This window comes from Ovis aries, chromosome 6, assembly GCF_016772045.2.
Source record: "Ovis aries strain OAR_USU_Benz2616 breed Rambouillet chromosome 6, ARS-UI_Ramb_v3.0, whole genome shotgun sequence".
In the NCBI taxonomy this organism is placed as follows: domain Eukaryota; kingdom Metazoa; phylum Chordata; class Mammalia; order Artiodactyla; family Bovidae; genus Ovis; species Ovis aries.
In genome coordinates, this window is record NC_056059.1 from 16,818,440 (window position 1) to 16,841,322 (window position 22,883).

Here is a 22,883-nt window from a genome sequence, read left to right on the forward strand (position 1 = left end):
GCCTACATATAATAATTTTCAGGGAGCAGTTTTTGATATTGAATCTTTTTTCTTTTTTATCTGACAATATCTTTAACATACCATAGGCAGGAAGTTGGAAGCAGTTTGCCTGCTTTGAAATAAGGACAAACTCTGAACATGGTTTATTTATTTTAACATGTATTTGGGCCTCAATCGAGAATTGATGATCATAGAGAGCGTGTGTGTTGCTATTTCTGTTTCTGCCATAGTCCCTTCTCCATCCTAGCCTAATGTTCTCTTGGTTTATTTTTTTCATAGGGTCCACCTGGTCAAAAGGGAGATCCAGGAGCCACCGAGATCATAGACTACAATGGCAACCTCCACGAAGCCTTGCAGGCAAGTGACTGCTCCCCATCCTGACACAGACAGGGACACCGCTGAGACCTCGAGTGTGGGCAAATATCACCTTCCACCCGCCTCTGCTCTCAGAGGGCTCTACCTCTCAAAACACACCTTCTCCCTCATCTCTTGAACTCAGCTCCTTCTCCCTGGCCCAGTGTACCCTCTTTATTTCCTAGTGTTTTTCAATCCTTCCTTTTATTTTCCTTCTGCCTCCAGATATATTTAGCTTTATCTGGTTGAACTTATATTGGTTTTGCCAATCTTCGTCTTCTTTCTTGAAAAGTAAACTTAGCAAAACCATTAAGAGCCCTATGGCTCTGGAGTTGGAGCTGCCTGGGTTCAGATCTCTTGCTTACTAAGTGCATGAGCTAGAGCAAGTTATTTAGTTCTCTGTGAAATGAGGACAATAATAGCATCTGCCTCAAAACATAAATAGTGTTGTTGTAAGAACTACATGGCTAAATACTTGGAAACGTGCCTGGCACACGAGTCCTCTATAGTTGCTTCTTAATATTGCTACTGTTCAGTTCTTTTTCTTTCATCAAATAAAAACACATAGAGGGTAGTCAAGAGGATTACTCTTCTGATTTTCCTAAATTATGACTGTTTTGATGATCCCAATCTGTTCAGGACCCTCAGTGACCCCCTTGCCTACTCTATCAAGTCTAAGCATCTCCATCTGATGTTTAAGACCCTATAACCATGTCTTTTCTATATGGAACTTTTTATTTCTCCGCAACATAGTTACCATATCTATAAAAATCACTCCTTTTTTTCCTGGTTCATCATTTTCCTTTCATTCATCTCTAAATCCTCCTCAATAGTTCGCTGCTGCCACCCAGACGAGTTCCTCCTCTGAATCCTTTTAAATATTAGCAGTCAGGACCCAGTAGTTTAACATTTAATTATTCTTCCAAATCCTCTGATTTACTTTAGTCTTGCCTCTTACCAAACTGTAAATTACTTGTTGACAGAAAACTTGTTGTATGGTTATTTTGACTCCCACAATGTGTCCAACCCAGGTCTGGGAATGCAAATATTAAATAAAGTTATTGGTTGAATTAGTGATTACACTTAGTTCATAGGCACAATCCATTTCTCTGCTCGAAAGTCAAATTAGTTGTTTTAAATATTTTTCCATTTTGAACTTGCTTGATTTTTTTTCCGTCTATATGATTTCACTGCTGCTGCTGCTGCTAAGTCGCTCCAGTCATGTCCAACTCTGTGCGACCCCATAGACGGCAGCCCACTAGGCTCCTCTGTCCCTGGGATTCTCCAGGCAAGAACACTGGAGTGGGTTGCCATTTCCTTCTCCAATGCAGGAAAGTGAAAAGTGAAGGTGAAGTTGCTCAGTCGTGCCTGATTTCACTAGCATTACCAAATTCTGGTAGATCTACTACACCTCTATGGATCCTTTGTTACAACTGTCATTTTTAACTAATAAAGCATTTATTACATAGTTTTTACAGAGTCTATCTTCAGCTTAACCTATTTTTCATTCTTTTTCTTCTTCTGGTAAAGCACAAAGAAAAGCATGCTCCCTGCTTGGAGAAGCATCCCTTGGGCAGTGTGTTCAGTCAGCAGCTTGCCTGAGTGTTCCTCAGCACAAGTGGGTTAGACGCAAGCAGTAGACTCTGGGCTCCTGTCAAATTCTAGAACATGCTTTCTAAAGGGCCCCCTGTGCCCCAGAAGTTGCTGTCTGCATGTATAAAGAAAGAAAAGAACAGGAAGTTTTGGTTACCTACTATGTTGTCAGAGCTCTTACTTAGAAAATGTAGGGACACGTTTTCAACTTTCTGAACAATATTATCAATTTCCCTTGAACTGCTTCCAGTGGTACCGTGATTCTTTTAACTACCTTTAAGAGGTATACATTCTCGTATCTTCCAAGATATGCTCCAATGTTTTTGGCCATGGCCATTTTATGGAAAAATTGTGGAAGAGTTTTAAAGCCTTTACATGAACAGAGCTTGGCATGAAGCAAACTACCCTTAGTCTAAAACCAAAATCTGCTTTGATTTCCCCTCTGTTATTAACTAGGTGTGTCCCTTCGGGGAAATCACAAAATGTCTATATTTCATTGATCTGATCTGTAAAATGAGAATGTTTCTAAATGGATGTTTTCTAAGACCCATAAAATCTAATATTATGCTTAGAGTTTTTTTTTTTTATGAGCCGAATATTCTTTGTTGATGAGCCTGAATACACTGTACTTAAAAAAAAAATCTGACACCTACATCTTGATATGAAAGAAGAGATGTGCACTCACTTTCTTTTTCACCTTCAGTTCTGTATGACTGTAAACCAGTCACTATCCATCACAACCAACTAGTTCATGCTTATATCTCAATCTTCAGTCAGTCAGTTCAGTCTCTCAGTCATGTCCGACTCTTTGTGACCCCATGGACTGCAGCACACCAGGCTTTCCTGTCCATCACCAATTCCTGGAGCTTGCTCAAACTCATGGTCCTCAAGTTGGTGATGCCTTCCAACCCTCTCATCCTCTGTCGCCCCATTCTCCTCTTGCTTTCAATCTTTCCCAGCATCAGGATCTTTTCCAATGAGTCAGTTCTTCACATCAAGTGGCAAAGTATTGGAGCTTCAGCTTCAGCATCAGTCCATCTAATGAATTTTCAGGACTGATTTCATTTAGTTTTAACTGGTTTGATCTCCTTGCAGTGCAAAGGACTCTCAAGAGTCTTCTCCAACACCGCAGTTCAAAAAGTATCAATTCTTCGTCACTCAGCCTTCTTTATGGTCCAACTTTCTCATCCATACATAACTACTAGAAAAACCGTAGCTTTGACTATATGGACCTTTGTTGGCAAAATAATGTCTCTGCTTTTTAATATGCTGTCTAGGTTGGTCTCAACCTTAAGATTTATTATTCTTATGGAGTTGTTTAGGCAAGTAAGCATTGTGCTTGTAAGCTTATCGTTATTTTTTCACTTCAAAAATATTTCTTTGTTTTCCCAATATAGTACTCTAGCAGATTGAGTACTTAATAAATAAACTAAATAGCCATTAGATTGAGAGGAAGTAATAGACACTTGTTCTTCTAGTTCTCTAACCAGTGATGGATAGTCACAGTTTTGCAAATTCTGTGTCACTATTGCCTCCTCTAAAAGAAAGGCCAGCAAAAAAAAAAAATCTAGAGTAATTAGATAAATAAGAGCATATTATAGTTATAAAATATCACCCTATAAATATAAAATTTTACTGTTGCCTCTATTGAAAATTGTTACAGGCATACCTCCTTTTATTGTGCTTCACTTTATTGCACTATGAAGATACTGCTTTTTTTTTTTTTTTTTTACAAATTGAAATTTATGGCAACCCTGTGCCCAGCAAGTCTATTTGCTCAATTTTTCCAACAGCATTTACTCACTACATGTTTTTCTGCCACATTTTGGTAATTCTTACAATATTGCAAATTTGTTGATTTTGATTATATTTGTTATGGTGATCTGTGATTTTTTTTTCCTGGCCCTGCCACATGGCTTGCAGGATCTTAGTTCCCTGACCAAGGATCAAACCCCAGCCCACTGGACCAGCAGGGAATTCCCTGTGATCTGTGATCTTTGATGTTACGGTTGCAAAAAGATTACGACTCTCTAAAAGTTCAGATGATAGTTAGCATTTTTTAGTGTTAAAGTATTTTTATTGAATTATAATTAATGTACAATGTTATATATGTTACAGGTGAACAATACACTGATTTGTCATTTTTAAAGGTTATGGTTATTTTAAAATATTGGCTATTGTACAATATATCCTGAGCTATAAAGTATTTTTCAATCAGGGTATGTACATTGTTCTTTAGACATAATGCTATTGTACACTTAATAGGCCACATTATAGTTTAAACATAACTTTACTTACACTGGGAAGTCAAAAATTTGTATGACTTGCTTTATTGGAATATTCACTGTATTTCAGTGGTGTGAAACCCTCACCCACAATATCTCCAAAATATGCCTGTATTTACATGGCCATTTGTCATAAGTCATTTATTTTTTTAAGGTGATTATGTTTCCACAATTAGCAGCAAAACCTTTTCATTTAAAAGCTCTTAAAAGCTGTAACTCAAGCTTTTAAAATTTCTCAACATCATATAAACTAAACCTGTTCTCTAGGGTAAATCAGAGGTGATTTTAAGCTTGCTTCATTATAAGACATGAAAGAAAATAACCTCTCATCCTAAAGAGATTCACATTAGCATCTCGGAGAATAAATCACCTGGCATCTTGCTAGCCTTCAACCAATTTACAGCTTTTCTATCTCATGCCTTCCATTTCACATTGCAGCTCAGTAGAGAATGACATGGCTTTCTCCATCACTATCCAAAATTCTGGTTTTCAAATCTTTACTGAAGTTCAGCAGAGAACCCTGCTAAGTTTATGTCATGTTAACTTAGAGGAACCACACACAAGAAATCCAAAGTGAGCCAACATATTTTTGAAGTCCCTGAGTGTCTACACACTGGTTCTTCTGGATGGCAGTAAACATTATGTTTTTGAGAAGTTACCTTAGTTTTCCGTCATTTGTTCTTCTGCTAACTGGGTGGAAACTACCCTGTATAATTTTTAGGTCTCACAAATACAGTTATTTAATAAAGTCGTTTAAGCCCCATCTGTTCAATAATTCAGTTTCCATTAATAATATTCTTTTATTTATGCAATTCATTATAAAATATGCTGTTATCCTTAAATTTAAAAAAAAAAGACAAACTAAAAAACTTTTGCATTTAGGTAGAAAATGAAGCATGTATGGCACAGATTGGAAAACTTCTGAGAGTTCACATTTTAAACTACTCCCTTTTCTCAGTTTTTCTGGATTTGCTTTCTAGTCAAAAAAAGAATTTTTAGTTGGAAGGCTATGGCAAGGAAATTATTTCTGCTCAGTAATTTTCTAATAGCCTTTTAAAAATGACTCATCTTTATACAGGAGCTGAGAAGTAGCTTTCTCATAACCATAAATTCAACTCTTGGTCTAGGTGAATCCTTTAAGTATAAAATAAGTAGTATCTTATGTTACATATGTATATGATGGTATAAAAATCTGGACCTTGATTTTTTTATAACCTTGCCCCCAGTTTGTGGCCATTTTGCCTTTTACCTTAGAAGCACTGGGTTGTTTTTTCCTACCCTGTTCTCTCTGAAGCTGTAATGACTATGACTGATTTTACTGTAGAATACAAACTTGCACCATCTCTACGTGTGCATAAGTACATTGTTTCTAAGAAATGATGACACTATATCACTAAAAACTCAAGTGTCTGAACTGAGATAGATGGATAATGTTAAAATTACTTTTTACAACACAATAAAAACAGCATCTTGAGTTAGATAATGGAATGGAATAGTGCTTCGTGATGGACAGGGAGGCCTGGCGTGCTGCAGTCCATGGGGTCCTAAAGAGTCAGACACGATGGAGCGACTGAACTGAACTGAACTGAACTGAACTGATGGAGTAGTGGAAGACAAAGGGATGGAGTTAAACTGATATTCACAAGTTCACCTGTAGCTGGACAGTGTTTTTCTCTAGGACCAGAACTCCCAATAGAAAATGTTCTCCCCTCTAAAATCCCATAAAGTGGCACAGACCTTCAGGGGGCAGTAAGCCCGAGCACTGTCCGTGCTCCACAACAAGAGATACCACCGCAACGAGAAGCCACAACTTGCTAGTAGCCCCTGATTGCTGCAACGAGAGAAAGCCTGTGCACTGCAATGAAGACCAAGCTCAGTCAAAAATAAATAATTTTTAAGAAAAAAAGCTTTTTTAATGGGGATGACCCACAGAGATGTTATGGGGAGGGAGGTGGGAGGGGGGTTCATGTTTGGGAACGCATGTAAGAATTAAAGATTTTAAAATTTAAAAATAAATAAATAAATAAATTAGTAGTTAAAAAAATAAATTAAAAAATAAATTAAAAAAAAGAAAAGAAAAAAAGCTTTTTTAAATCAGCAAAAAAGAAAATTAGTGCAGAAAAGAAAAGAAAAAAGTGTCTTACAGAAGTTTTTGTGTAACACTTGGACTAGAAAATCTTAATACAAAAACATTTCATGGATTAGGGATTGGCTGTCTTAGAGATTCACACTTCGAGAGGATATATTTTGATACAGTATTCAAGCCCTTTACTTTAAGATTAAACAAGGTGAATCCCATGTCAGTTCCTATCTTAGTCATGTCACAAACACACAAACACACACTTAAGCTAATTATAATACAACAAACAAGATACAAACTAAAAGACAAAATCATAACTTATACAGTTAGGTATTTCATTTTCTCTAATCAAGGTGCTCTAGGAATAGAGCTCTTGTGAGTAGCAGAGTTTCTTAGCTCACAGTTATGCGGACAAACCACAGGTGCATACTATTTTACTTCATAATTTAAGTCAAGTGAATTCAAATTTCGACATTTTCTTTCTCCTTTATCCATAGGGTTTTAAATAAAATTCTAGAAATAATTTGTAAAGAGAATCTTAACAATCTATGGTATTTGTTCAAAAATAGGATGATATGTTCTCAGTTTCTTGTCCGTTCTTACCAAAACATAATCCAGAAGTTGATTATTTCAGAAATGTGTTACTGTACTTTGGCACACAATTAGGTAACTGTCTTTATCAATACATTTTCTCAACAGAGGATTACCACCTTAACAGTCACGGTAACTCCTATTGCATGATTTCTGTGCTTTGTGACGTTGTATTCAGTGTTGATGCATGCTGGTCATAATGGTACTAATGTAGCCATTGTTTTTATCTGATAGTTAATATATTTTCTTATGTCAATAACCTTTTACAGCATTTGCCCCAGTTGAATCACTTTGTCTGCTTAGTTAAAAAAGAAAAGTCAAGAAAAAATTTATTGCTATTTTTCTTAAAAGTCTTTGGCCTTATCTCAGTAATACAGCTTTGTTCTTTAGTGTTTGGGAAATGAAAGCATTTGTGGCGGGTGGGAGAAGTGTTTCTAGAAACAGAGGAAATATTAGGAAGTTAATTCAGCCCTGAAAGATGAATGTGAAACAGGGCAGCAATGATTTTACATTGTCTTACAAATCAACTTGAGAGCATTATTTTAACCCAAATATGGTGGGGTTTTTTTTTTTTTGTATATACGTAGTTTTTATAATTATGTAACCAGTGAAATGTTTCCTCTTTGCAAATCAATACTGGAGGATATCTGATTATGATAGAAATCAGGGAAGTGTGTAGTGTGCTTATTATTTAAAGCAAACATTTTAATACAGATAGTTGCTATCTTTTAAAACTTTGTCTTTTCTGGATTTAGGGTCCCCCTGGACCACCTGGACCTCAAGGACTACAAGGGCCAAAGGTTATTCTTTGTTTTATTTGTTTCCACTTATTACATATGGTACAGAGAATCCATATTAAATATATGTGTCTTTAAAAATCAGTCTTATGAAATACTGGAAGAGCTGAGATCAGCAATATTGCTTCAGAGAGCTGAAAATAGAAATTGAGTTCTGGACTGAAGGAAGAGGAATCCGAAAAAAAAAAAAAATTAGAAAAGAAGTGAAAGTAATAGCAATGGCATTAGAGGGAGAACACTTAGAAAAACAGAGTATTAAGCAAAGGAGAAATAAGTTTTACAGAAATGGTAAGTGTAAAGAAACACCTAATGTGGTATATGGAAAAAAGGCAACTGTTTAAATAGAGAAGGGTTAAAGGAAGATTTACTCTGACATTAAAAAAGATCCTTATCTTCAATTCTTTTGTAATAAAAAGAACAAGAAAAGCTTCAGCATGACACATTCACAAATGATAATTTTGGAAACAATTCGAAGTCGTGTTTACAACACATACTGTATATATATTCAATTGTTCTGCCATTTAAACTTCATCTAATAAAACATACCAACTATAAACAGAAGGAACAAAATTACTTGATTATATCAAAAATTGTTGGTAGCATTAACTTTTCTCTCCAAACTAAATAAAACTTTTTCAACCATGCTCAATCAGTTAACACACGGCCAGCAACTCTGTCTTTTCAGGACTGAACTACATATGATGAAATATGACTTTTGTCATTGGGTTCTTTGTAGGTGATTCAAGTGGTGTCAAAATCCATCTTTTATTTATGCCTCTTAAGGCAGTTTATTTGCAAAATCTATCACACACACACGCAAATGCACAGATCAGTTTTTGTACTTTTCTCTTTCAAGATACTTAAAAGCAGAAAGCTAGCACATAGAAACAATTATTTTTCTATTAGAAAAAGGAATACAGGGTAAAATATTGCAAAGATCCTTGGCTATGTGAGATATATTTAAAACATAGACTCTAATTTCAAACAGATTTCATGTATAACATTAATGTCAGTTTGGGGATTTTTTACTTTTTATTTCTCCATCACATTCTGGTCCCTAAGAGATATAACACAAAAAAATGCTCCAATAATATACAGCCTATATTCCTGGTAAACAAGTTGGCCTGGATCCCTATTCTTTTTTTTTTTTTTCTAGATTTGAACATTTAATATAATTCACTAAATTTACACAAATAAATTAAATATAATAATTTATTTTATATAATAATTTCAGATTTAATTACATAATTTATTTAAAATATTGATAGCATAGATAGTTTATAATTTTTGTAACATAGGCTGTTTCAGTTATTTTAGAGACAAGAAACATTTTTTAAAGAAATAGAACTTAAATAGTATGTGCATCTAGAGGTTCCTTAAAGGGATGGTGATGATCATGACATACAGAGTGGTTTCTGTCATTAAATTAAAAGTCTATCTCTTCTTTGATAAAATAAATTCATGATCTGCAGTCCCACTGCAGTATTTGACATGGTATGCAAAAGTCATTGGATCCCTGTTCTTTAATATCTTGGTGAGCTAGACTAGAAAACGAGAATCTGCAGATTCCTTTTTTCTCCGTGTAGAGTCAACCAAGGTCTGAGTACCTTGCTTTATCCCCTCACTTGATTAAGTCTCCAGAAGCAAAATTGTCCTCAGTGCTAAATGTGTGCCTTATTCTGTACAAACTTCAAAAAACTTGAGACTTGACTCTTCTTTGTAGCTCAGAGGCCTGCAGAAGTCCAAAAGGACTTGACCCAAAAGAGGCAAGAAGGACTACCTAGCCAAGAAATCTATGTTGTTAAGGCCTACATCCCCTGTGCTTTATAATTCAATTGCTATTCATTTAGTAATCGTATCAGTCAATAATTAATTGGTGGACCTCTATTCCATGATAAGTACTATTACCTAGCAAAGATAGGATATAGTAAAGGGTTTCAACAAGGAGCTTTCAGTTCAAGGATGGAGAAAGGAAAGGAAAGTCACGGTTATTAGTAAATAGAGTAAGTGCATTGGGTAAGAAACATATAGGAAGTGTGCTCTCTGCCTTGGGGTCAAGAATGACTTTGAATTGAAAGTGAAAGGCAACAGAAACTGGCCAAATGAATGTCTAGACAAGTAGGGTGGGGACGGGGTTAGTCATCCTTCTTTACCTCTTACCTGCTACCCTTCCCACCTTGCTGGCACGCTGGCCCACCTCATACACCTGACAATGATCTTATAATTGGGATCCTGGGTTAACTAATACAGTCTTTGATGCTTTCCATGAGCTCCCCTTGAGAAAGGTGGGATAATTGGAGTGAGATGTGCCTATGAACTGGAATCAGCAAATGCAGTGTGAGCCAAATATAAAACTCATTCCGGCTCAGGACTCAGAGCCTCAGACTGAATGTGAACCAAGTCAATTAGTATTTCTCCTTTCTTTATCAAACAAGGACTGTTTGACTTCTTGTATATCAAATGTGCAAGCTAAGTTGCTTTAGTCGTGTCTGACTCTGCAACCCTGTGGACTGTGGCCCACCAGGTTCCTCTGTTCATGGGATTCTCCAGGCAAGAGTACTGGAGTTGAAGAAAAAAATACAAAAAAAAAAAAAAGAACAAAATAAAATAACAAAAAGAAAAAGAAGAAATAAAAAAAAAAAGAATACTGGAGTGGGTTGCCATGCTGTCCTCCAGGGGATCTTCCCAACCCAGGGGTCAAACCCCCATGTGGTCTGTTTCCTGCATTGGCAGGTGGGTTCTTTGCCACTAGCGCTGCCTAGGAAGCCCTATACATCAAATAACTCTATACAAACTACATTTGGTGGGTGAAGGATAAATAATTCATGAATTGTATTTTTGTTTTAAACATTTGTGAGTCACAGTTTGGAAGGAAAAACGTAGCAACCATTATCCAACCCAGAGTGCTGACAGATATTCAGATTGCATGAAACTAGGGCTTAACCAGTTGCATCCAACCTCAGCAGACTTGTTTGTGGCAAAATAAACATTGCCACTAGCACAAAGAGCAGGAAATCTGGAATTTAAAGGAAAAAAAGTTTTTCTCTTTTTTTCATTTGTTTGTCATTGCCTTCCTTTAACATTCGGAAGGATCAAATTTCACACTAGGACCAAACAGCTCTTAAAGTTTTTAACAGGGAAAGAAGCTCCAACCATTTCAATATTGTGGTTTATAACATCACCAAACAAGGCTTTCTAGAAAAACCCTCAAGTCAGCTCCCTTGGAAATCTGTCTGTAAGGCAAACCATTCACTCACTCCAAAGAATTGGTTTTACAAAGTTTCCATGATGTGGAAATCAGAGATATTTATAATGGGGTCTACCTAAATGACCCATTGATATAATATCTTATCTTTCAAAGAATTTGCTTGTTCAGTATGTTTCTGATTGAAGGGTGACTGGACATTTGTTGTTTGAATACATCTCCAGTATGTTGTTTAAATTTGTTTTTAATGAAACATCTTCAGTTAAGAAAAATAAATCCATATATTTGAGGTTTGTCAAGGGTTCTAATAAATCATAATATGAATAGTAACTTTAGTTCATTCCTAGCATAGTATAGGAAATTGAATTGATCCCCAAATAATTTTCTGTGGATTAAGATATTATCTGATTTATTATATCCTTCAGTGAGGCTTATCTGGAAATAGCACATTCACAATCATTATGAATTTGTATTCACTGTTCAAATAATGCCAGGTAAAATATTATAAATGTATGTGGCTTTGCATGTTATTTTTTCTTAAGTTAACTGCTATGTTTTTGCTCTTTTCTCAAATTTGAAAATAAGAGACATCATACAGATTTTTTAAGGAGAAAAAAATTAATTGAGGCATATAGGTTGTCACTATAAGATATGCTCTGCCATCAAATAGTAGCAATTTTTTTAGCCTGAATCTCATATGAGGGGATAAAATTTTAAAAAATGCTGGATCTTAGTTAGCTATGGATAAATATTATTATATATAATATTCAAAAAATGTTATTTCACTTTGTGTAATGATGTGGTATGATATAATAACATATTCAAGTTAGGATGCATTTGCTGAAAAGTTAAATTGTACTGTTACCAGCTAGCATCATTTTTTGCATCATTTTTAGTGTAGTATGCTACCAATAATAAATAAGAAGCTAGCCATTAATTTTTATCTTAACAGGGAGAGCCAGGATCTCCAGGAGTCCCAGGAGTTGATGGAGAGCAGGTAATTTTCAAAGCTATACACTGTCATTTAAAGCATCATTATTAATCACCTTTTATTATAGATTTGAAGACATTGTTGATATACATTCTCTCTTTTTACCTTCTGTTCTAGAGACTACATTTACTTTAAAAAGCAATTAGTTTTAACTGGACATTGCTTTTCTTTGTAGAAACATACAAGTTATATGATACCTTAGATTTGTCTTAATAACTCTGATCAATCTACCAATGACATATCCATGAATTTTTATTAGACTTATAAGATCATTACCAATTTAGTAAGACTTATCTAATCCTTATTAGTGAATGCCAATTAATTTAAGATTTAAATCTGTGACCATAGTTTCTACAAAATTAGATATTGCTTACACATGTTATTTTGATATTGTTTTATTTTCCCAAATAAAGATTACACCTCATTTTCTAGATCATTAGAAAAGACAGAAACAAGCAGGACACTTGTAGTTTTGTAGAATATGACAGTATCTCTGTGGGTTTCCCCCTAACACAGAGATTGGCAAATATTTTCTATGAAGGACCAGGGAGTAAATGTTTTAGTCTTTACAGACCATATACATTCTCTATCAAATTTTTAAAATTTATTTTAAAATAAATTTGAGCTGAATTTGGCCCTATGGCATGGTTTGCTCACCCCTGAAAGAAATGAATCTGACCAGGCAAATGTGGACATTATTCAATATTAAGAGAGTCTAATCACAAGAATTAGTTTCAAGATAAGATATCTGTTTTCTGGGCTTCCATAATTTACCCGAATAGCTCAGTCGTATCCGACTCTTTGTGACCCCGTGGACTGTAGCCTACCACGCTCCTCCGTCCATGGGATTTTCCAGGCAAGAGTTCTGGAGTGGGTTGCCATTTCCTTCTCCAGAGGATCTTCCCGACCCAGGGATCAAACCCAGGTCTCCCACATTGTAGGCAGATGCTTTACCTTCTGAGCTACCAAGGAAGCCTATAATTTACCCAAGAAATGACTAAAATCAAGAAAATCATAAGAAATCAATTATTTATACAGCTTGTGAAATGAACTCCTCAGAAGATTGTATTAAGAGAAGGGCTATTTTAATATCAGAGTTGTATATTGAAATCGTATAATGTCACACTAAGTTAACATGTGGTAGCTAATAAAAGACTTTAGATGATCCAATGTATCCATCAGAGATCACATTAGCATTTAAAAACCCAGTGGTATTTCCCCAGTTAATCATTATAAATAATTTGATATATATTATGATATACTACATAGACATCCCTACACATACAATAGCTGAATATTTTTATATAGGCTTTACAAAATCTTCTATACTAGGTCCATTGGGTTGGCTATCCTGCTGTTATTAGTAGATTCCTAAAACCAACCGGGATCTGATTAGCTTTAAGATCCATCTCTCTATTTAGATGCCCACCCGTCCTCCTAATAGATGACTCTGAAGTAGGTGCTATGAAATAGATTTTAAGTAACAAGAACCTTCCTATCCTTAAGTAGTTTTTAGTACAGAAAAGTTGGACAGGTTATTGCAACCAGGAAGCCCTATAATCATAACTAAAATAGCTATGATCATCTCTGCTGAAGAGTGGGCCATCTGGTCATAGTGCAGTAAGCCTCCTTGGATGAAAAGCTTAATGATGTACATTAATTTCAGTATTAGTATTGCAAAATTCCTATGTTTGCCTTCAGAATCCACATATATCTATTTCCTCACTGTAAAACAAGAATAAAAATCACATACTGGATCACCTGAGAGAGATGTCATGAGAACAAAATAAGAATACAAGTGGAAGTATTTCTAAGCGTTAATTGAACATGACTGTAATGAGTGATCTCCCAGTCTGTAGATTGAACCCTTGAAAGCTGGTGACCAGAACTTCTGCCTACAATTAAGGAAGGATAAGGGATGTATAATGAATGGAGATGGGAGAAACTTATTTGTACCTTTGTTACTATAACACTAGGTCCTGGTTCAAAATGTGTACTGTTCTGTTATGCATTAAGTCCATTAAGTTGTTTTCAGGACTGATGACATAGAAGTAGCTACCAGGTAAAAATGTGGAATCAGAAGAAATGACGTCAACAATTATGCTTATGCTTATGCTTTTCATACTTAAATGGCCTAAATAGTAGAATTTAATCTCTTCCATTACAAGGGGAAATTATAGTGATTAATGTAGAAGGTTGCTGTAAGAGATAACTCTACCTAAAAATGAAAATCAGAATCATCTCAGCATAGGATCCATTTGTTGACAAAATTGATCTGGAATTCCATTTTCCCTACTATGTAACCATCAATGGTCAGTATGATTCTTAAGTGCAAATCATGTCATTTGTAGGGACTCAAAGGCTCAAAGGGAGACATGGGGGACCCAGGTATGCCAGGTGAAAAAGGAGGAATTGGACTTCCTGGACTACCGGTATGTTTTTACTTTTAAAGATGTGTTCATATTGAGATAAATTAAATAATCAGAAAACAGTTGTATTATTAGCTGCAGTCTCATCCAATGATTTATATAATGTTTTTATTTTTAAATATTTGAGGTATTTTTGGTTAATAACTACAACTAAGGCACTGGAAGAAGTTTTAAAGCATCTAACCAAATGAATTACAAAATAAACCTTTATGTTTTCTTGAATTATTTCACTAGAAGATAGTAAAATAAATAGAGTCGGTCATTAACATAAGGTCTAACCAATCATTTTTAAATAAATCATAATTTTAAAACCAAAAAATACAGAATAATTAAAAACAAATTACAATAGAAAGTGTTGTCTTTGTGTGTGCAGTATTATGGGGCAATGTTTTTATGGTTTTCTCCATAATTTTTGCTGAGAATTTGGAGAGGTAAATGTAGAAAAATATAGGGAAAAAATGTAGAAAACCTCACTGCCCTAGATCATTTTTTAAAACAAGGAAATGCATAAATGTCAGTGAAAACTGAAAGACTGCTATTTAAAGTCAGCACCACCATTAAAATATAATAGTTATAATAGGCCATATTTAGCAATGTGTAATTTAACCCATCAAGCATAACTTAGTTTTTATTTACCTTATAGTTTATTTCACAAATCATCCACAATCCTAGGGATTTGAGGAAGCTTGCTGTTTAGCTTGAAACTAAAATGCAAGAAGATAAATCCTTGTCATATATCATGTGCATGATATTATAAAAATTTCAAGAGGATGATGGATTTGGGGAGAAAATTCAGCTGTTCCTTATACTTTGCAAGTAACTTGACCGGCTCCACTCTTAATGGTTATTTGTAGGGTGCCAATGGAATGAAAGGAGAGAAAGGAGACTCGGGATTGCCAGGCCCACAGGGCCCTTCCGTAAGTCCGTGGCGGCTCAACGTTCACAGTTCCCGAAAAACCCTGAAATGGGCCAGTTATTCACCAACTTCAACCCGTGCCAGATGGCTTATCAACAGTAGAAAGACCATGATCCTCTTGGTCTGTCAAGCTATACAAGAAATATCTGTCAGCCTTGTACAGGGAGAGACGAAAGTGTCTCAGAGGTCTGAGTCGGAAGCAATTTTTCAGAGAACTATCTAATCCTGAGGAGAAAATCAATGGTTTTCCCACGATGCTTGTGGGTCGAGCTCTGTGCATGTAGAACCTATGTTTTTTCTTGTTTTTTTCTCCAGAGCTTAGTGAAATATTTGAGAGTTTGATCGTGGTTGTAGCATTATAGCATTTCTTGGTAATCAGTTGCTTCCTTTTCTTTTAATGTGCTTTTGCTATATTCTGGCTTTTGTAGAACAACTGTATCTTTTTTTAAGTTTGTTTTTCTTTTTTTCTCACAAAGGAATTTCCAAATGTACAGAATCAAGCACATTACTTCTTCCACTGTCCTTCCTCTGCAACCATTAATGGCCTTAGCAGAACCCTAGCTTGAGACTCAAGCCTAACTGCCTTATCTAGATGAAGTGACCAAATCCATGTTTATTTTCCTGACATGCAGGTCATAGGCCCACCAGGCCCACCAGGTCCCCACGGCCCACCAGGCCCCATGGTAAGTTTCCCTTCTCTCCAAAATGGAATCATTTGTTTAAGAGCATACCTCCAGAGAAAGCATGAATTCATTCCTCAAACAGCCAGCTTGTATCTGCTACTTCCCAGGCGGAAAATAGGAGGTGCTGCTCTGATTTTACAGTGTTTTCTTTCACTCTCCCACACATATCTGTCGGAAAGCAATAGGGTAGTTTTGTGATAGGAAATTTGAAGAAACAGGTTCGGCAAGTTTTACTGTACCCTCTGTGGTGACTGACGCCATAAAGAATCTGCAATGTGGGAGACCCCCATTCGATCCCTGGATCAGGAAGATCCCCGGGAGAAGGGGATGGCAACCCACTCCAGTATTCTTGCCTAGAGAATTACATGGACAGAAGATCCTGGCAGCTATAGTCTATAGGGTCGCAAAGAGTTGGACAACGACAGAGCAACTAACACTTCACTTTCACATAGAATGAACACTGAAAAATGGTTTTAACCAATCACTGTTCTAGGCCATTAATACCATAACAAGTTTAATAATTATAGCTATTAATGAATGAGTTTAACAAACTTTGGTGGGAGAGAGAGGTCTGAGCCCTGTGTGACTTTCGAGATTTTTGTTCCCTGACCAAGGACTGAACCTGGGTCCTTGGTAGTGAGAGCTCAGAGTCCCGACCACTGGACCACCAGGGAATTCCATGTTTCTAACTAACTTTGAGGGTTGTGACCCTTTAATGAAATATTCAATAAGAACATTTATAAAACAATATGATAACAGAAGCTCACTTCTACACGTGATATGTTACTATATTGTTGGAGCTTTTTCTTTTCCCTTTTTACGTGCTTTGGCAAATACAATGTTCACTGCAGATATCTTTCAGTGACCAGTGGGGAAATGACTATGTCCTCATAGAATTCATGTTCGGTGAAGAAGGTAGCCATTAAAGCAGCATAATTCTCCAAATATCTACCTATTGACTGTTGTATTAAGGCTGGAACTAGAAGGCAGAATGCTCCAAATGCTTTTGACTGGGACAGGTTGGGAACAAGTCAGGCAGCTTCTTAGGTCACATTCATCTCGAAGGTGTCTCGATAAACCATATGTCTTCAATCCCAGAGATCAAACAATGTGTCAGTCGCTCTTTCCTCTGGTTATGCTCCAAGAAAGAGCATCATTGGAATGGTCTAAACCACAGAGCATAGCACCAGATCCCAATCATCTACTGGGTTTCCATTTCATACCACAAAACAGTTATAATTAACCATATTTTTGTAAAACTAAGCAGTTCCTTAAGAATCAAGAAAATGGCATACCTTTGGCTTTTCTGTACTCCCACCACTTTGTTAGAAAATTAAATTTAAAATGCTATATCCGTTCATATTACAAAATTAATTCGTTTAAAGGAATTTAAAACCACTTCTGAAATGAAATAATACTTGATAAGATGACCACTTCCTGAAAATGTTTATCCTCAACTTATTCAAAGGGAAAATGTTATTCCAAAGTAGACATGTATAACAAATCTATCTATTGCTTGATTACAAACAAAAACTTTTTCCTCTTGTATGATTTTGCTGACAAGTATTTAAATACTCCTGTCTCCAAATAGTTTATTTAAATGTCTTGAAATTTAAAGCAATCCCCAGTAACCTTTATTTAGTTAATTTAGCTTAGCTAATTAGTCTCTATATTTAGATTTTCCACAAAATACATGGGAAAAGCCCTGACTCATGGATGTGTTATGACCTCCTTCCACTGGTAAAGAGTTATTACATTTGAGCCTTGAATAATTCCTCTTTGTAAAAATAAATGCATTCTAGATAACAATGTTTAGCATTCCTCTCCTAGAATCCTTTTCTTAGCCTTACATTAAAGAAATGATCCAACAGGGTTCCAAACTTGACTGTCAGTCTCCTCACTTTCTTCCTCCTCTAGATTTTTCAAAACCTTGGGGTTTGAGGAGTTAATAATTGAAAAGATCTCCTCTACTGGTACTTAAGAGTTCCAAATGTATTTTTAGCAAATTTCTGTCTTTTAAGGCTGACCTCTATTTCATATAAATTCATAATATATCTCACATAGTCCACCTAGATTTTTTTTTAATAGGAATTTGAGAAATAGAAGTAGTATGGGTTCACAAACGCTTTTTCTCTGTGTGTTTTTTTCCCTCCCTTGTAACCCTGGCAGATTCCCCTCTCCCTGTCAGAGATACTCAGCAGAAAGAATTGCTATTAATGAATTTTCTATTACAGGGCCGTCCACGAGCTGGAAGGAACTTTCACTGAGTGTTAATACCCACTGGCCTGCCTCTAGCTGTAGATCAAATGAGATTCTTGCTTTACATCTCTTTTGTTACTTCATATAATAGTCACTTCTGCTGAGAAACAGTGATTCAGTTCTCAATTAAAAGCTGTGTTTTCCATTTTCAGGGACCCCATGGACTTCCTGGACCAAAGGTAATCCAACAAATCCCTTTGTTTGTTTGATTTCTATTTCATTGTTAATCATGGAGAAGCATGACAGACGCATGCCTGTCCTGTCTTATTTATTTGTCAAATAATGTTGATTATCTTTAAGCCTTTAAGTATCCAGATGTTTAAATTTCACAAGGAATGACTTACCACAAATTTAAGTGATTAGTTAGTCCTCATTTTGCCTTTTTCCTTGTCACTGTGTCAGTTTCCTAAGTTACTAATCACAATATTATATGCAAAATCAACATTCCAAAAGGAAAAAAAAAAAAAAGTGAATCTGATGAGGTTCTGAGACTAATCCAGATGCTCTTTCTTAGTATGGTGTCTCTAGTTATATATTCAGATGTTATTGGTTGATACTTCTTGTTTGTCATATAGCACCACTGCATCTAAATGCTTTGATTATCCAGCCTCTTAATTTTGCATTCCCCTGTAAGTCATTAGTGTAGAATGAGGTAGGGCATATCACGTGTGCTATACTGAGAAGATTACATCACATACATGTATTCTATGTTTGAACTAACAAGAGAACAACGGAGGATAGCCCTTCCTTGTCAGAATTCGTGCAGTTCAGATTGTGAAGATGAATGAAGATGTGTTCTTTGCCTCCAAGAAGACACCTTGGAGGATTAATATGAGACAGACTTCCTCCAGCGAGCGTCTGTGATAAGGACCCATCTTCTAATCTCAGCTTTGTCACCGACAGGCCGTGTGTCACCTTGGGCAGATTATTTCCCCTCTCTAATCCTTCCTTTACTGGAGGAGTTAACTTGCCTCAGAGTGTTGTGATGGCTGGATGAGGTACGATCATAGAACACTTAGCAGAAGGTCTGTGCAGCTGTTGGTAAATACCCACTAAATGTCAGCTGTTGTAGCACTCTTCTGTTTTGATGCTTTGTTCTGAACAGAAAAATTTAGCTAGTCCTCAAGGCTGCTTGGGGGCTTTGCTCGTGGTTCCAACAGTAAAGAATCTGCCTGTGATGCAGGAGACCTGGGTTCAATCCCTGGGTCGAGAAGATCCCCTGGAGAAGAGAATGGCAACCCACTCCAGTATTCTTGCCTGGAGAATCCTGCGGACAGAGGAGCCTGGCAGGCTGTAGTCCATAGGGCCACAAAGAGCTGGACATGACCGAAGCGATTTAGTATGCATGCATGCGAGGCTGCTTGAGAGAAGAGTCACGACTCTTGACAGCTCCTCAGTAGTGAGTTGATGCATTTAGTGGAGATGGGTTGGGGGGACACATAAATGCACCGTTGGCACTGAGAGTCGAAAAGCCCATAGGCAGCCCACTGTCTCTTCTGAGGACTTCCTCTGGCCCACCCAGCTTTAGGGGTGGTACAGGGATTGCTCTGACTCCAGAAACCTGAGTTTCCTTTTTGAGGTAAAGCAGATGACTCAGCCAAGAAAAGGAAAAGTTCATGCCTCTTCATTCTTCTTAGAATACTTTACCTTCGGGTAAGGCCAATGAGTGACAGTGTCTCAGTGGCATGGATTATAGTTTAAGATAAGGGCACTGTTGTAGGGGTCAAAGAGAGAGCTTATCTATTAGCTTTGTGGTCTTGGTACTTATGTAACCTCCTTGGATCTCTCGTCCCACACTGGACTAAATAGTATTTCCTTCTCTTGGCCTCTCTTTGGATTTTAAGGTACTGCTAAGGACCAGATCAATTGTAATGACTCAGCCCAAAGCCACCAAGATCATTTTTCATTCTATGAGTGATTCAGTTACCCCATCACCATTAAATTAATAGATGCCCAAGATCCTTTTGATATCTACAATGTAGTGATTTACTTTGCTTACACTTAACTTCAATTGTTACTTAAATCATAGATTTCAGAGAATTAAAAAGTTGAAAGCCCCACATAGATTACCTGTGCTAGCCTCTTGATTTTATAAATATTAAACTATAGGCTCAGGAGATTTAGGTTGTTTTCCCTAAATTACACTGCTAAGTAAATGAAAGATCTGGGACTAGAATTTAGGTTCAGAGTTGAAATTTGACATTTTTGCCCCCAGATTGGGAAAGGAGTATGACAAAGCTATATAATACTTAACTTATTTGCCGAGTATATTATGCAAAATGCCAGGCTAGATGAATCACAAGCTGGAATCAAGATTGCCAGGAGAAATATCAAGAACCTCAGATATGCAGATGGTACAATTCTAATGGCAGAAAGTGAAGAGGAACTAAAGAGCCTATGATGAGGTTCAGAGAAGAGTGAAAAAGCTGACTTGAAACTCAACATTCAGAAAACTAAAATCATGGCATCTGGTCTCATCACTTCATGGCAAAAAGAAGTGGAGAAAGTGGAAGCAGTGACAGATTTTATTTTCTTGGGCTCCAAAATCACCGCAGACAGTGACTACAGCCATGACATTCAAAGACGTTTGCTCCTTGGAAGGAAAGCTATGACAAACCTAGACAGTGTATTAAAAAGGAGAGACACCACTTTGCTGACAAAGGTCCAAATAGTCAAAGCTATGGTTTTTTCAGTAGTCATGTACGGATGTGAGTGTTGGACCATAAAGAAGGCTGAACACCAAAGAATTGATGCTTTCAAATTGTGGTGCTGGAGAAGACTCTTGAGTGTCCCTTGTACTGCAAGGAGATCAAACCAGTCAATCTAAAAGGAAATCATCCCTGAATATTCATTGAAAGGACTGATGCTGAAGCTGAAGCTCCAATAGTTTGGCCACCTGATGCAAAGAGTTGACTCGCTGGAAAAGACCCTGATGCTGGGAAAGATTGAGGGCAAGAGGAGAAGGGGATGACAGAGGACAAGATGGTTGGATGGCATCACCGACTCAACAGACATAAATCTGAGCAAACTCTGGAGGATAGTGAAGGACAGGGAAGCCTGGCATGCTGCAGTCCATGGGGTCACATAGAGTCAAACATGACTGAGCAACTGAACAATAAGCTACCTTCTCAGTTAATGCTCACTGCTATCAATGCGTGATTCCTCGCCAAAGAAATTCATAGCCTCCCAAGGCTGCCCTGTCTATTCATCATCTCAAGATCACTTGCTAAATCAAAGTCCACACACATCCAAAGCCGTGAATCTCGAGTTTAAATCGGTTAGCTGACGTTGATTGCTGGGCCTTGGCTTTAGTTTCGCATTGAGTCTAGTTCTGTGCCGGTCACAGGATCATACTTCACTGACCATAGCATGTCTGGGTTTCCTATGGCGGCAGTATTGCAGACTTCCTACCTCAGAACTGCCTACACCCACTAGGTCATGCCAATGTGTATATTATTTTGTGACCCCTTTGAAAGTTCAAATATAGAGCACAGCTCCATGGATGAGTCTGGCTCACTGTTCCCTGGAAATTCCTGGTGAGGAGAATCACCTGGGGACATGAACAATACTGTTCCTGTGCTACTGTGGCCTAGGTGGGGCCCTCGACTCTTTACCAAGCACTGCAGTGACTTTTACTTTCAGGCAGATAGGAGAGAAATACTGCCCAGGTTAAAAATCTTGCCATGCAGGCATCATCTCTCCCCTCTCCCACCCCCACCACTCAAGATTGTATAAGGCATTTGAAAACGAAACTTTCTTCCTCAAGTCCTTCAAGATCTTATGATGAAATTAGTATCTATACTTAAAAGGTGAAAAGTGAACAGGTCACATGCTGCTGCTGATGGAAAATAGTGTATTGCATTTTTAGATTTTTAAAAACAGAGTTGAGAATTTATCACTTTTCATGGCTTTTATAATGTCACATTACATTAACTTCAAACCTCCTTTATTCTAACATTGGGCAGATACAAGGTTAGTAAAACCCATAAAAGTTCTGTGATCTTCACATTCTCTTCCAGGGTTGGCTATTTGTTGTCTATCCTATTGGTTAATCCACATAGGGACCTGACTTGGCAATATCCATGAATGAGGAGTCACCAAACGGCATTACTTCAAACATCGGCTGCTACGTTTATCATATTCCCCTGGACAAAATGCTTAAAGGCTTAAAATATTTGTTTGTAACACTGTCCTGCATATTCCAGTTTTCTATTCCAGCAGAGTGGGTCTTTCCTGCTGAACATCCTTGCACATCCTCTAATCTGACGGTTTTGATTTGCTTGGTCAGAACAATGTGGCATAACGCTAATTTCCTTGAACTAAAACTGAAAATACTGGAGCTCAGCCATATACTTTATTGGTCATAAGGAGCACATTTTCTAAGGAGTTTTGCTTCCTAGAAAATTATTTAATTCCAGCTTGTCCATTTTTTGCATTTTTAAAATTAGTTTCGAACTGGTGCAAGACAAATCTAGCCTGACTCTGCTGTTACCTAAAACTGGAATCTGCAACCGTGTCAGAGACTGGCTCTCTTCTCTCACAGTTGAAACACCCATGATAGCAACCAAAATTGGCATTTGCTTTTGCATTTAGGGTGAACCAGGGTTAAATGGTGTTAAAGGATTGAAGGGTGAACCAGGTCAAAAGGGTGACAGAGGACCCCTTGGTCTTCCAGTAAGTAAAGAAAACTTTCCATTTCG

General features: G+C 36.9%; 1 protein-coding gene across 1 annotated transcript in view; it reads left to right on the forward strand.

Annotated features, from left to right (window-relative positions):
* COL25A1 (collagen type XXV alpha 1 chain) overlaps positions 1-22,883 on the forward strand; it is a 497,004-nt gene that overhangs the window by 454,734 nt on the left and 19,387 nt on the right. The window contains exons 23-30 of the mRNA XM_060416804.1: positions 280-357; positions 7,012-7,035; positions 7,659-7,703; positions 11,858-11,902; positions 14,248-14,328; positions 15,180-15,242; positions 15,874-15,924; positions 18,336-18,362. Of these exons, the coding sequence (XP_060272787.1) occupies positions 280-357; positions 7,012-7,035; positions 7,659-7,703; positions 11,858-11,902; positions 14,248-14,328; positions 15,180-15,242; positions 15,874-15,924; positions 18,336-18,362 (414 nt within the window). The remainder of the gene's footprint in view (positions 1-279; positions 358-7,011; positions 7,036-7,658; positions 7,704-11,857; positions 11,903-14,247; positions 14,329-15,179; positions 15,243-15,873; positions 15,925-18,335; positions 18,363-22,883) is intronic.